At 38.7% G+C, this 16,224-nt stretch overlaps 1 protein-coding gene across 1 annotated transcript in view; it reads right to left on the bottom strand.

Annotated features, from left to right (window-relative positions):
* LOC125235103 (kinesin light chain) overlaps nt 1-16,224 on the bottom strand; it is a 59,085-nt gene that overhangs the window by 28,553 nt on the left and 14,308 nt on the right. The window contains exons 3-6 of the mRNA XM_048141537.1: nt 7,646-7,859; nt 2,124-2,326; nt 1,277-1,404; nt 381-609 (exon numbers count right to left, since the gene is read on the bottom strand). Coding sequence (XP_047997494.1) covers nt 381-609; nt 1,277-1,404; nt 2,124-2,326; nt 7,646-7,859 — 774 coding nt within the window. The remainder of the gene's footprint in view (nt 1-380; nt 610-1,276; nt 1,405-2,123; nt 2,327-7,645; nt 7,860-16,224) is intronic.

Genomic DNA, 16,224 nt, shown 5'->3' with positions numbered 1-16,224 from the left:
CCTACTTGCACAGTGGGACAGCCACTTCGTACCGTCCTTACGACGCGTATTAATCAGCAATAAGACTGTGTAAGCTCACCTGTAGACCAAAGCGAGAATGTTCAACATAGTAGCCACATCGGGATGATCATGTCCTGAAGTCTTCTCCGTCTTCTAGCGCTTGCTTGCACAGCGGGACAGCCACTTCATATCGCCCCTGCGAAAGCGTACTGTATGTCAACTGACTAACCTGTAGACCAACGCGAGTATGTTCAACATAGTAGCCACATCGGGGTGATCATGTCCTGAAGTCTTCTCCAAGTCTTCTAGCGCTTGCTTGCACAGTGGGACAGCCACTTCATATCGCCCCTGCGAAACGTACTGTATGTCAACTGACTAACCTGTAGACCAACGCGAGTATGTTCAACATAGTAGCCACATCGGGGTGATCATGTCCTGAAGTCTTCTCCAAGTCTTCTAGCGCTTGCTTGCACAGTGGGACAGCCACTTCATACCGCCCCTGTGAGGCGTACTGTATGACGAGGTTGTGCAGCGTGCGCAGGCGCGCCGGGATCTCGTAGCCGGCCGTCACTTGCTGCGCGAACTGCGATTGCGGGGTCGGGGACATCGCTGAAATATATAATATTCAAATGTAATTATAGTCTGTCAAGCCGTTTCCGTCACTAGAAAGAAAAAAGCAAATTTAAAAATTGTAGCCGCCAATCTTTTAGAGTCAGACTACGCTATGTTGGCATCATTTTTATAGCAACTCGACAACATACTGCAATGCATACTGGAATAACCTTGTAAATTAGTTTTCACACAGAGTGTAGTCCTGTCCTTTAGTAACTAGACTATAAAACAAGGCTCTTTAACCGTTATGATCCCACATCCCACCAGTAGAGTAAGGAGAATTTTAGACAATAAATTCGACTAAATACAGTGAATTAATTCGACCAAAACACGGGTTTAAAAGAGATACTTAAATAAAGACGAAAAGACATCCCACTGACGCCTTATTATAATAAAATTATTATATTTTTAAATAATGTTTGCTCCGGACCAGCTAGCACGTACTTATAGTAAGCGACCCGATTGATACCTATTCTGACAATAATTTTATCGCAAAATGTTACGAATATGTTCAGACGCGATCCACATTCCCCTGCTACGAAAGGTCTCAGTCTAATGAGTGAACATGCCCTGCAGGTGATGGGACGATGTGATTTACGACCTTTCGCCGTAAAAACTTTTATTCTGATAAACAGTGAGAATGTATGATTAATTGATTACTTACATTTGTTGTTGCGATTGTCATCGTGGTCGTCATCTGGGAACAGATCGACCATGGGGTCGTCGCGCTTGCTTTCCGACTGTCCACTGCGACTGGTCTCTGTGTCTTCTGTTACGTCGCTGTCGTATTTGCTGAAATATACAAAATGACACGTTACAAATTGTGTGTTAACAACAAAGAACTTTAAACGTTAACCGTTTATAGGGCACTGATAACAAAAACGGTCATAAGTGCCAGGGTTGGCTCACTCCGGGATTCTATCGCCGCGCTACAAGTGCATGCCGGCGGCCGCGAATTCGCGGCCCATTTAGTGGTGTCGAGCTTCGCGCGGCGCATTACAATTCAATGTCGGGTGCTCGCGTGCGGTCCCTTTGTTAATGTAGGTAAGAATTTAGAATGGCGGCATTTGGTGAACATCAAAGGAGTGAGCCTTCTGTACTTGTACTATTATATATTCTGTGATATTGCAGAAATGTTAGGTCTAGACCTAGAGAATAGCGATGAGGCTTGAATTCACGATTAAAGCCATCATCACCAGTGAAACAGCTTGTTTGTGAACCAGGCAATACCCTGATAGAGCTACATGATAGTGGATTCTTACCGTATGGATGCCATAAAGTCCAAATGCTTATTCTCCTCTTACAGCTGTGCGCCACCCTCTGCTCTACCCTGCTATACCCTGATAGAGCTACATGATAGTGGATTCTTACCGTATGGACGCCACGAAATCCAAATGCTTTTTCTCCTCTTCTAGCTGTGCCCCCCTCTGCTCCGAAGTCTCTGCTGGCGACGGCCAGCTCATCAGCGCTCCGGACTATTCCGATAGACTTAAATGACAGTGAACACTTACCGTATGGATGCCATGAAATCCAAATGCTTATTCTCCTCTTCCAACTGTGCCACCCTCTGCTCCGAAGCCTGCAATCTCTGCTGGGCGGCCGCCAGCTCGTCCCGCAGCCAGGCGTTCTCCTGGCACAGGCGGCGGACCTGCGTGCGGAGCTTCTGCTTCTCGGCCTCCACTGATTGGAGGTGGGAGGCGAGGGCCATCATCACCTGGACGAAACATGGGCTTGGTTAGTAAGTTGATAATTATTCGAGAGAAGAGCTGGAATAAAATCCCACGGAACGTGGACCGATGATGTGGTTATGATCGAAGAGGATGGAAGAATTCCATCGGATAGCACACGGAGGGCCGCGTATAACAGTCTTTTTGAACGTATTTCGGTTGAGATTTTAATGACATAACATAATATCTGGGTATGTAGCGTAAGTTGTGAATAAGAATAGCCTCTATTCTGAGAAGAACATCACTAAAAACTGCCGTAAATAAACTGAGCTGTCATAATTGGAAAACATACGTACAAACAATGAAATAAAATGTATCTACAATATGATAACCAATACCAAACCAATATAATAATAATATGATACTAAATTAACCTCGCAGATCGAAAGCTTGCATAAAAGTACAAATGCCACACATGTAGAGTGTCGTATTCGTATAGCTTTGGTTCAGCACTCTGCAAGTCAAGAGCAACGCTGTGTGGTCCAAGTGGAATGCCTGAACAAGCAACGGGTGACACCCTTTAGGTATAAACAGAGCCCATAGACTAGTGGCCAATAGTTTCGTAGCGTCACAGTATAATAAAGATTACTATCGTACCGTACTGTCATATCTCACTCGTACAAGCATGATACGCGTTCACCTACACGAGCTTATACTGTGTGCGTAAGAACACGCCCCTTTCATATATTTGATCGGCATTGTCCGAGGTGTGTTAGCGTACTTCTAATTTATCACGAATGTCTTATTAAATGGTTAAAATTCCTTTTTTTATTGGTTTCTTTTCTTATTCTCGAAGTGCCACTAGTTACCGATATACCGATACCGATGTGTTAATTAATGATCACAAATCCCGTACTTTTGTATTGAAAAAAATTGTTAGTTATTTTTATACAAAGAGTACGAACGAAATACAGAGGAGTTCGAACAAAAAGCAACTCGTTTGGGCCACAGGCCGCGTCATCAGCCTCACAAGTAGGCTTTGTGGCTCGAGGGCTGCGTCATCACTTAGGGTGCAACTTCGTTTCGCGCCTGTGCAACTAGAGGGTGGCTAGACAAAGGGATTAGTCGGCGGGGTTTTCAATTGGTTGAAACGTCTGTGAAATCTCGGAATGATGTAAGGTTCTTTTTTCTCCGGGCGCAAAAAGAGGGATGTTATATGTATGACCGGTATGTGTGACTGTCTGTGGCACTGTAGGTCCTAAACGGGTGAACTGATTTGGATGCAGATTCTTTTATTTGGGTTTTCTAGTGATGCTTTTTATAATGTTCTATCAAAATCGGTCCAGCCATTTTCTACTCTCTAATTTTTTTTACAGCTGATATTGTGATGCAAAGATTAGACCAGCAAGACACTTTATTACCTGTATTTGTTTAATTTGTAAATGATAACTTCTAGATTGACACGACTAGTTAGGTAGTCGGACAAATATTCATTTTCGTCCAAAACTATTTTTAGGGTTCCGTAGCCAAAATGGCAAAAACGGAACCCTTATAGTTTCGTCATGTCCGTCTGTCCGTCTGTCCGTCTGTCACAGCCGATTTACTCGGAAACTATAAGTACTACAGTGATGAAATTTGATGGGAATATGTGTTGTATGAACCGCTACAAAATTATGACACTAAATAGTAAAAAAAAGAATTGGGGGTGGGGCCCCCCATACATGTAACTGAGGGATGAAAATTTTTTTTTCGATGTACATACCCGTGTGGGGTATCAATGGAAAGGTCTTTTAAAATGATATAAAGTTTTCTAAAAAACATTTTTCTTAAAGTGAACGGTTTTTGAGATATCAGCTCTCAAAGTCGTAAAAAGTATGTCCCCCCCCCTCTATTTTTATAACTACGGGGTATAAAATTCTAAAAAAAATAGAGGTGATGCATGCTAATTAACTCTTTCAACGATTTTTGGTTTGATCAAAGTATCTCTTATAGTTTTTGAGATAGGTTGATTTAACTGTAATTTTGGCAGGTGTATAAATTGACATAATAAGTTTATTATATTTGCTGCTACGGAACCCTTTGTGCGCGAGCCCGACTCGCACTTGGCCGGTTTTTTTAACTATGACTACAGATTTTGTGAAAATATCTTCTAAAGTAAGTTAAGAATATCTCTTTTCCATCAACATTGCATAAATGAAATACACACGTACACGCAAGTATTCAAATTTCTGTCTAGACGGGTTCATTTTTATGCGCTACCGTACTTGCGGCAACCAATATTTTTGTATTTGCCCTTTATTTCGTTATACCACTATCGACCGTTTATAACTTCTTAAAATAATAAAGTTGCATCTCTGAGACTTAGAATCTTTGTTTTACTCTTAGTTGTCAAGAGTAAAATAGGTAGTACTAAAATTTAAGAGTAACTTAAGGGTAAAATAGGTAGTAGCAATACTAAAGAATACTCTTTCTTCGAAAAGGTTGAAGAATGTAAGGAACGCTTAACTAGAGACCCTTGTCAAACAGACTACTATAGTTAAGCGACACAATCCGTGTCCGTTTCGGTGAACTCTCTGTGAACGCGGAACTAAGTGTAAATCTTAGGTTCCTTGGACCGTCATACATCTTCGTTTCCTTTTAATAGTGACAGTAATGAAAAATGTCGCTTATTCAGCCGCCATCAGTGGGCTATTTCACCAGTGACATTGACAATTAAGTGCCTATTTCTGGGTTGATAAGTAACATTATTACTCAGCGTCAATATTTCCTGGTTGAACAAGCAATGAACGGCGAACTGTCACTGTCGGGCGACAATTCGTCACTACTTTTAAAAAATCTCGTATCTCACGCTGTTCCTCAAAGTTAAAACGCAGTAAGTCTATATGCAGTCCATACATACTTACTACAATTTTCTTTTCAGTGACAGACGAAGATACAAGTTTTTTTTAAAGTAGTGACGAATTGTCACTGGTGAATCAGCTCGCTCGGATCGCTCGAGGAGCTAAAAAATATCATACACGAGCTACTGCTTCGGCAATAGAGACGTGTTTGGATCCGATGTATCTGCGGCTGCCTTCTCTAAGTAACCTTTTAAAAGGCAGGTTCAGGAGACAAAGCAACATTATCAATACAAATTAGAAATGCATTAGAAACACTCAACGCGTAAACGCATTACGACATCCTAATGCATATTTAACACACTCAAATGAATCCCACAAAGTGATAAAAATTGTATGGGTGACTATACTCCTGACCTGATCCTCACTACGTATGTATCTATCACCAAAAGGTTTTAGAATGGATAGCTTCTGAGATTATGAAATATCGGGAGTTCTAACGAAGTCCCGTTAAACGTAAGTATTGTGTAACTTTCTCTATTTTTGAAGAATTTTATTTAAATATCACAGCCATCCAATTATACTAATAATTATCCACGACGCAAAAACGACGGGGTTTTATTGAAAATCTAAGAGTCCGGCGTCGGTGGACTGGCGATGAAACTATTTTGACTGATTTGATTTTATATAGGAGAATAGTAATCGATGAATAGTTACAGAAGGATTCAGTTACCTTTTTAAAAACACAGCGTTTTTGTAATTGGGACAAACTTAGGAATAATCATATAGAAAAATATTTTCCTTTTGCTACTCCTTCCTTCCCTACTAATCTGACCATCGTACAAAGTCTGTCACGTGCAAACCAACAACTTGCGACGTAGTTTGTTCAGTCTACATTCGCCATATAAATTTACTTGCGGTCTGTGGTAGCGTGTCTATGAAATGTAGAATGTAACCGCAATAGCCATCAAGTTGTGTTTAAAACAACAAATAGAACATGGGAATACACCACACCACAGACATTTGAATAACGTAGTTGGTAAGAAGGTGTTAAGGTTCATCATTATTTCAGACTTTAATCGTCCACCGCTGAGCATAGATCTTCATTAGTGTACCTACGCCACTTATTCCCGTCCTGGGCTAGTATCATCTAGAAGTGCCCCACAGTTTTCTGATTTAAACTATATGAGGTTATCGACCCTAATGAGCACTAGGCGCAATTAACGGTCGCTGAAAACTGCTGCTTGCTAACGCATTAAACGCATATAAATTACATTGTAAAATACGTAATTAACCTCAATGACCTTCACCTGCAAACTGACCTTGACACAACACCCCTGCCATGTTTGACTTTCACGGCGGTTGAAATGAACGATCAAGATGTAAGGGAAAATATCGCGCATGTAACGCACGTGGAAGCTTGTAACTTCTTTATAAACAACCGTATGCGCGCGTAAATCTCCGCGTCTGAAACCGCCTTATTAATCGGTTAGTTCAAGAATACGGTCAATAACAATTAAAAGTTTCAAGCTATTTGCTGAACAATCATTTGACTATGAATATTATGCACCTGCTAGTGCCCTTAATTTCGTTACTTTATAAAATGAAATACTAAAACTCCCATATTTTTGGAGAGTTCGTTGGATAAACTTTGTCAAAAACGAAGAAAAACGCGCCATTTGGTAACACACAGCAATTCCTACATTATACAGTTAGTGCCCTTAATTTACCTATATAAAAATAGGTAAAATGACATACTAAAACTGTTTCCCATATTTTTGGTGAATTTGTTCGACAAACTTCGTCAAACACGAAGAAAAGCGCGCTTCTGTCGTATTTGCTGATACTGAATATTCCACACTCCAGCGGCCCCTACATTATACACCTGCAAGTGCCCCCGTTAATTTCCACCCGGCGCGGAGTAAAATTCAAAAGGCTCTTCTCCAGTCTCCACGCCGCGGGCAGGCGACCTAAATGATGCTCCTTTGCGATCGAGGGCGCGCTTTCAGCGCCGCGTGAAAGGAAGGGTTTAAGAGGCTTTGTGGTACTAATTGAACGTTTTATTATTCTTTAATTGAGGTATATAGAATTGGGTTGGACGGTGGCCGCTCGTGAAAATGCGTTTAACAATTGAGGCCAAAGCGAACTTTCAGCGACGTGTGAATGGAAGGATAGCGAGCTTTGTAGGTGTTAAATGGACTTTTTGGATTATTTGAGGTTTGTGTAATTTAAAAGCGTTACGATCAAATGATTCATCACAGTTGCGTATCTTGCTGTAGATGGAGCGCTTTATGCTAGAATTGGTCAGTCCACTTCGCAGCTCAGCAGTCACTGTTCAGCTGATTGTATTTACCTGTGACTCTCCAATTCCAAGTTCGATGGCTTCATTGCTCTTCCTGACCAGCGCTGCCTTCTCATGGTCGTGCTCTGTGTTGGCCGCCAGCCCTGCTAACAGCTGGGCGTGTTCGGCCCTGAGGGCCTGTAGCCCCGGGCCGCGACTGATCGCGTCTTCGCAAAGATTGTATTTACCTGTGCCTCTCCAATCCCAAGCTCAATAGCTTCATTACTCTTCCTGACCAGCGCTGCCTTCTCATGGTCGTGCTCTGTGTTGGCCGCCAGCCCAGCTAACAGCTGGGCGTGTTCGGCCCTGAGGGCCTCCAGCCCCGCGGCGACGGTGCGCGCGCCGGCGACCATCTCCTCCTGAGACATCGCCGTCATCCTGCCGAGCGATTCGATCTTCTTTCTGTGGACAAGAGAGGACAATGTTTAGTCAAAAAATCAATGTCAAAATTTATTTGTCCAAATAGGACGCTGAAACCTGCCTAATATAGATGCAGACTGAAAAAGCATTGCAAAGGCTGTACTCTACTTAAACATGAATCCTTTACTACGACATACGAATATGTTGAGATTGATTAAAGAAAATGGTCAAAGCGAGTACCTAAACCATGTTTTATTTAAACATGGTATATGCATACATGAACTACATATGTTATACAGTATGGTCAATGCCAAAAAGATTCCTCGTACATCTATCTACCTCTATAATGATACCGATACCACTATAACACATAGACGCGGCCACAACTTTACTGCTGAAACAGTAAGTGTTCGAAAATTATTGCTTCTTTTCCATAAGCCTTGATTATAGGTTGTAACATCGCTTTAAATGTAAATTGCACCTCGGATGTGCTCGCCGGTAATTACCTACTTGTCCATAATATGAATGCCAGAAAAACTCTATACCTAATAGTCTGCACATATGGAGTTTATGTCTAACGATGTATAACGATAGCCAGTCACCATCAAATATATCGGAGTTGCTAAATCTCTCACAAATATTGCAACACGCCTCTATTGTCAAGACGTTACTGTACCGATATTTGTAAGGGCTTTGAAAGCTCCGATATATTTATATCTGATAACGATTGCATAGACGTAACTTCAATGGTAAAAAAAATAACAACATCGCGTGCGGTGGCATTAGATGGATACAATTATACATTCACAATCGTCCTAGCTATGGTCGCACGATGACATCAAATTTACTACAATGACCGAATGAGTAAGTGAGTCATTCATTTGCAAATAGATCTAATCAAAGAGCGAGTAGCTTAGCAAAACAAATTAGATGCCTTATAAATCTTGTCGAAGAGTCGATCGAGCGGGGTGAAGACAGATTTGTTATCTATACGACTAAAGATTATGCACGTCGATGTTTGAAAATGAGTGGGTTGATGTTTCGTAAATAATTGGGAGAACCAACTTTTAGAAATTGATACTCATTAATTTGTTATTTTTACAATACTATGTCTAGCCAATACATCGCAGTAAACCAAGTAATATTTTGAATATATATTTTTTTATAAATATGGGTCTGCAATAGATTCATGCACCTTTGTGTTCAATTTATGAAGAGACATTTTTTTTTATATGTTTTGTAAAGTTATTTTTCTTAGAAATATTCGCTGAAATAGCCTACTAAGGCCCACTCATTTCAACAAAATATTAGGTATAGATCAAAAGTACCAAAGTACAGTGAGCTGCAAAATCGCATGGAGAAATTATGAATGAATTCGCAGCTAATAGACCTAATAGTATACACCAGTTGTACGTACGTAGTAAAAGTATGAATATGTACATACTTACTAAAACTACGTACCTGAAATCCCTTTCAAATCTGGTCTAGGCTAAATGAAAGTGTTTACTTGATTTCAACTCGTTTCCCTTTCTCCACTTATATTTAATTATTTAAGTACATACTACACTAATCTTATACTTTTAAACGAGCAATTCTTGTATATTTATTTATTTATTTATTTATTTATTTATATATATATTTATTTACACTGACGATCTCGGAAACCGCTCTAACGATTTCGCAGAAATTTGTTATGTGGGGGTTTTGGGGGTGAAAAATCGGTCTAACTTATCCTTAGGTCCCGGAAAACGCGAATTTTCGAGTTTTCATGCGTTTTTCTTCGCGCGCCATCTCGTGTACAGTAGTTGTACTGTTAAGACAGAATTCTTTCGGTCGATGTAAGTACTATTTATTGCAAACACTAGATGGCGACACAGGTCAAGGCTAAAACGAATGAAAAATACACTATTTGAGTTTTTGTGGCAAAATGCGCGCCATCTCTTGTGGAGTAGTTGTGTTGTTAAGGCTGAGAATTCTTTCGCTCGATGTAGGTACTATTCATTTTTGAACTAGATGGCGACACATGTCAAGGATACGAAACAGAACCGAGCGAAGCTCGGTTGCCCAGATATTACTAGTAGTAATTGTTGCAGTTTTATAGCTACAGTGCATATTTGTCTCCAATTATGATTTCTTTTTATGGCATTTAAGTTATTTTAAATATACACAAGATCAGAGTTATTAATTAACTTTTCCCCTCACTAGCTCGGAAACACGTGTTTTGTCCTTTAATACCAGCGGGTAAAAACGCATTTTATCCACTAGTGGGTAAAGTGATTTGACCTTGAATAAAGTTAAATTAACTGCTTTAAAATTGATAATAGTAGGTGAATCTAGTAATAAAGATGATTTACCACCTGTGGAACTACTGGAAGCAGTGATAAACGCATTTTTTGCATTGTAGTTTCCTCGCTACAGTGAGGGGAAAAGTTTTGTGTTACACTCGGGTGCAAATGTATTTTACTTCTCGTGTGTTAAAAAACTCGCAAGCTCAGGATTCTATTTTCGAACCACTCGCTTCGCTCGTGGGTCAACTTTAGAATCCTTTCACTTGCTCGTTTTTCAATTCCACACTCGGCGTTAAAATACAACTTTGCCCCCTTGTATAACAAATAACTATTCAAATTTTTGTAGTCATGATCAAAAGTCAGGATGAAAAGCTAAACCTTATAGCTTTTTAATATTGCACATATCGTATTATTGTATCATACATAAATTCTGTCAAATTTTATCATTAGGTACTATGACAAGCTTATCACTTCCAAAGACAAGATCAGAACAGATTACGAAAGATTAAAGATTATCTGACATTGAAAAGGCCGTAGGCCGTACGATTAAATTAAGAGGAATATTTTAGATACACTATTGTATTGTAACTATTGTACATAATTAATTGCAGGCCAGTTCCCGTACAAGTTGCAGTACAGGTTGTACTCTTGTATTAACCCATAAGATTAGGTAGTAGCAAAGAGGATCGAGTATTATAGAGGGTCACTGTCAAAGTGTCAAAGTAAAATGTGTAATCACAGTGCATAGACTGCCATCTCTCGACACAAGCTTAAACCTTTTGAACCTCAGTTTTAACAATTTGGCCCATATTGTTATATGTGTTAAAATGTCAAATATTGCCCAAAGTTGTAACGTCATCTAGGCCACCGTACCTTTATCTCTAGGGCTTTTAGGTACGTTTTTTCTTATATTTTTTCCGTCTATATGGAGTTACATATGTCTTTGGTAGTAGGTACGATAGATAGATAAGGAGTATAAGATGTCTGTGAAATCAACCGTACCTACAGAAGTATAAGAAATCGTGTTAATGAGTCATCTATTAACTTGTGATGCAGCGCTTACTGCTCACTGATGGTGACACGAAGGATATGACAATTCCAGTTTTAAAATGTGCATTTTATTAGTTCATTTGTTCTTCTAGTTCACTTAAAAAGACAATACAATTGATACGTGAAGCCAACAACACTATGTTGCATCTCGTTCCCTAATATTGCAATAGAAGGTGACGCGTACAATGCGACTAATGCGAGAAGCCACGGAGTGAACTGTGGCATTGGGTTAGTACTAGTACCTTCGCGCACGTGCTGCGCAGATGTTCGGATTAACGCTGTAATTGGTGCAAAACGGTTTTAAATAAAACGATGGAGATGGCTATTCCGTTTGGTTGAAAACGGTTGATAAATTGTCTTAATAAATTATATTCATATTCATTTATTTCGTAAATGCACAGATACATTACACGTCAACAGTTACAGTTCATATATTAAAATTTAATATAATAATTAAACTTTAAATTTTTGAATTAAATTAAGATCATCATAATACAATATTAAAAATAATTAGAATAATAATTGAATACATTACATAAATGTTTAAATGACACAAAATTCTTTTACATCGTAGAATGCATTTTTGATTAAACATTTCTTCAATTCTTTATAAAAAAAATAGCATTTAGGTTACATTCTTACATTACACTAGCTAGACTCTAGCTCGGAAAGAGGAGTCGTGGAATGTATTGGACCCCATACATTTCACAATCCTTCTCTTTCCGAACAGGCTCTACTAGAATCAGTATAATGCCCTCAGGTCATACAGGGTGAGCTATATGCCTTATAATATGCACACACACCTCAAATTATAATGAAAATAGCTCTGTCCGACCTCTGATTATGACTGTGACTTGACCTTCTTTTCGCACTTACTGCCATTCTTATTGTCTAAAAGTAAAATATTACAAGTTTAATAAATATATGCTATACCGTGTGTAGACGAAAACTAGCTCACGTAGGCGCAAACTAGCACAATGACCCTATAATAACTTATATCAATGACATATATAACTCCGTATAGACAGATAAAGTCTAAGAAAAAAACGTACCTCAGTACCATACAGAAAAAGGTACGGTGGCCTAGATGGCATTACACCTTTGGGTTACGCTTAGCTAGATGGAGTAGATGGCGCTAATATTAGTATTTGACATTTTAAAACATATCAAGCTAAGAATAAGGGCCAAATTGTCAAAACTGAGGTTCAAAAGTTTTAAGCCTGTGTCAAGAGATGGCAGTCTATGCACTGTGATTACAAATTTTACTTTGACAGTAACTCTCTATAATACTCGATCCTCTTTGGTTATATATACTTACAGAACGTTACAAGAATGTGGTAAAATACACATAATGCAATGAAGATTTCACCACCATTTTAAACGGAACAGAGAAAGGCAAAGATGCATTCGCGAAAGCTCGTCATCAAGACCATTGTGTCCAATGACGGGTTGATGACTAGCTGATGCCTTCATCTTTGTAGAAATCAATGCCATGTGATTCCAGATTGATTAAGTTGATGGCTTTGTAAGTTTAATAGAAAGTTATATGTACCTTAGATTTGAAGTATTGTATGAGAAATGAATGTCGTATTATGTTGTAGACTTTGATAAAGCTAAATTGCATGTCAATGTTGGATAAAAATAGCTCTAAGATTTTTATTATTGACATGATCATAGATATCTATGCTTATGTACATTGTGTAGGAGAAATTAATGTCAAATGTATATACCTAAAGTAGGTAATTTATACTTTTTATGAAAGATGAAGTTTGATATGTATCTAATGGAGAAAGTTGTTGAGTGTTAAATTATTTAGTTGAGAATTTCGAACAAAAGTTTTATTATAAATTTTCGAATCACTTTTCAAATTGCAATTTAATTGAGCACTAACAGATTTACTTTAACTCAGAAACTCAGAACTGAGAACTAATGAGCGAAAAAATAACGATAACATTACAATGCATCTCGATTTACATAACGGTTCAAGTAGAAAAAACAGTATTAGATAACCGTTCATTCAATTCTATGTATCTTCATATATATTGGTAAACTTTCGTGATAACATGCAACCATGTTACATTAAATACAGAAAAACGACTGTGATTGGCCAATTTCCACATTTTGACGTTACCTAAGGCCGTCACGATTAAATTGGAGCATGCTCTGTGCAACCATGACGGAATTGCCGTGAAAAATAACAAGACATGCATGTTAAATGTCAACATGGCGATGTCTTGTGTAGAAACGTGTTTTGCTTGCTCTGACCACGATTGTGGCCGTTATAGGACATAGTACTAGTTACTTGACAGGTTTCAAATATTATATATAGAAATATTATTTATTTACTGCCTAAGGTGACACTTGAGCATGCGACCTCCAGATGTCGACCGTCGAACTCAGTGAATTCAAGTCTCAACCAAGGTACATTTTTTCCATTTGTATTCGACGTCTATTCCAGCTAATTTTTCCGGCCACGCACTTGATTATGTGTCATTAAGAGCATTAATTCGCAAGCTTATTACGAAATTATTTCATATTCAGATATTTTTCTGGTTATAAAAGTCTAATCAAATGAAAAACCAATAAACATAAACAAACATAAACATGCACAATATGCACATCTACTAAGTTGTACCAGGAAGGCATAATAGCACAGGAAGAACCGCGCCCGGTTTCATCACTCCACTAAATAGGTGGAAATGGTTACGAAAGCCCTATGGATGCGCCCCGTGAGAACGCGACTAAATGACACTGATCGTCTCTCGATTTAGTGATGAGTGACGTTATCAAGTATAGTTTTGAAAACTAGTGGTAGCCATAGAGTATAAGGGTTTTGGGGTGCGGGAATGATGTCTTGTATTTTTTTTAAAGTAGGTATTGTAAATGAATTACAAAAATGTAGTTAGATGATTTCTAAGTACCTAGTTTCACTTTTTGACTGTGTTATGGCTCGTTTAAAACATACCAGCAACAAATGGTTATGTTTATGAGACTTATAAGATGATAGAATTCTAGCCTAGGGAATGGAATCACTCTGATACCTTAGTACTTTAAATTCAGAACGAACAGCAAATGCTAAACAGTACGTGCTAATATTTAGAGGTGATAAATATTCACAGTTTTTGTATTACGCACAAATTGGGGTCAATAGTGCTTCCTGCCGTTTTGATCTTATCTGTATTCTATTTGCTGGTATATTTATAATATTCGCGCGTGCGCTAACGGTTACACTGAATATGGCAAGGTTGTTCGCATAAATATACGAATGAAAAAGCAAACAGTTAAACACGTGACGAGGCGAACGATGATATGTTTGACAGTTCCTCCAAACAGCTCCTGGATAGAATTTAAAAAGTATATGATGGAATATGTTTTTTACGGTATTTGTATTACTTAATTACCAAGTAAATAGTACCAAAACTTGTCCAGACAATGTTGATAGACAGTTTCTCCCAACAAAAATGAACTGTCGTACGGATCATCATTTCCCGCATATAATGTTTGGCAACCGACCAGATATGTACTTCAAATAAAGTATAACAGAAACTTTAGTAACCTAAAATGACACAATGCCACATGTAAAAAATATATAATTTACTTCGTTTTATTTGTATTCAAAAAGTGACCAGACCCCCAACGGGTACTAACGTAGAACCAAAAATTACAATAGGTATACTTTATGTTACATTTACTATCGAGTCAAATATTGTAAAACTTCAGGAACTCTTGATAGAGGCTCTTATTTCGATAAAGTCCACAAAGGATAATTTAACCAATAATCTGCGAAATAATGCAAGGAATTTGAATAACGTATAATCTAATTCCGTTCCGTAGTGCGGTGCACGTTAAAAAGGAAACATTTCAAACATTACGAGATGGAGGATATTTCAAGATAACGAAGCCGGCGCGGCGTGGCGCGAGTATTTTGCATTCCTCTTGAATATTTCACCGCTGATCAAAATTTCAGTATGACTTTTTTTAATCCTAAAAGGGAGTATAATTGAATTTTGATACTCAGGTTACAGGTAAAAAGCTACTCTGAAGCTTATTTTGAATGTATGAGGTACAGCGGGACAATTTCGACTGGGGGGATAAATGCAACTGATCCATTTTTTCTATGTTTTACAATGTTTACATTATTATATTATTAATTAGTGTCCACTGGTTTAGTTATATATGACACGCGTGTTCAGTGGATAATGGATATCTATATGTGGAACTCAATAGTGTAATAATGGAATAACCTAACCACAAAATTAAAATTTTGAAAAAACCCCCGACCGCGACATAGTAGACCGATTTTCATGAAACATGGCTAAGAACACTCCCGACTAACTCAGCTTTCAGACAAAAAAAAACTAAATCTAAATCGGTTCATCCGTTCGGGAGCTACGATGCCACAGACAGACACACACACAGACAGACAGACAGACAGACAGACAGACAGACAGACAGACAGACAGACAGACAGACAGACAGACAGACAGACAGACAGACAGACAGACAGACACGTCAAACTTATAACACCCCGTCGTTTTTGCGTCGGGGGTTAAAAAATGGATCAGTTACAATTGTCCCTCAGTCGGGATTTGGCCCGTACCACACCTCGGACACTGACGATCAAATATATGAAAGAGGCGCGTTCCTAGCACACAGTCTAAGCTCGTGTAGGTAAACGCGTGCTATGCTTGTATGAGTGAAATATGACAGGTCGACTGTTCGCGTTTTTGACAGGCGGTAACTGTGAGGTAACCGAGAGGGGGTGGGCGGCACTTTCAGCGGGGAGCGGGAGTGGCTATACTGTACGATAGTACTCTTTATTATACTGTGCCCGTACCTTGCATTACTAAAGTGACTGTAGTGAAGAAGTTGTGGAGTAAAAGAATAAGAGCCAGTAGCATCAACCACAGTTAACAGACACGTCAAAGACATGCAGCAGAAGTCTATGGAAATTCCCATACAAAAAAAATACGAATGCTAAGTATAACGTAACATTTTCAGACGCATAAGTTACTTTGCTTGTTTTTTTTTAGTATTACTATTTTTATCCACTTGAAGGAATGATTCTA

This window comes from Leguminivora glycinivorella, chromosome 17 (genome assembly GCF_023078275.1).
Source record: "Leguminivora glycinivorella isolate SPB_JAAS2020 chromosome 17, LegGlyc_1.1, whole genome shotgun sequence".
NCBI lineage: Eukaryota > Metazoa > Arthropoda > Insecta > Lepidoptera > Tortricidae > Leguminivora > Leguminivora glycinivorella.
The sequence above is the reverse complement of the archived record's forward strand: the minus strand, read 5'-3'. Positions and strand labels throughout refer to the sequence as shown.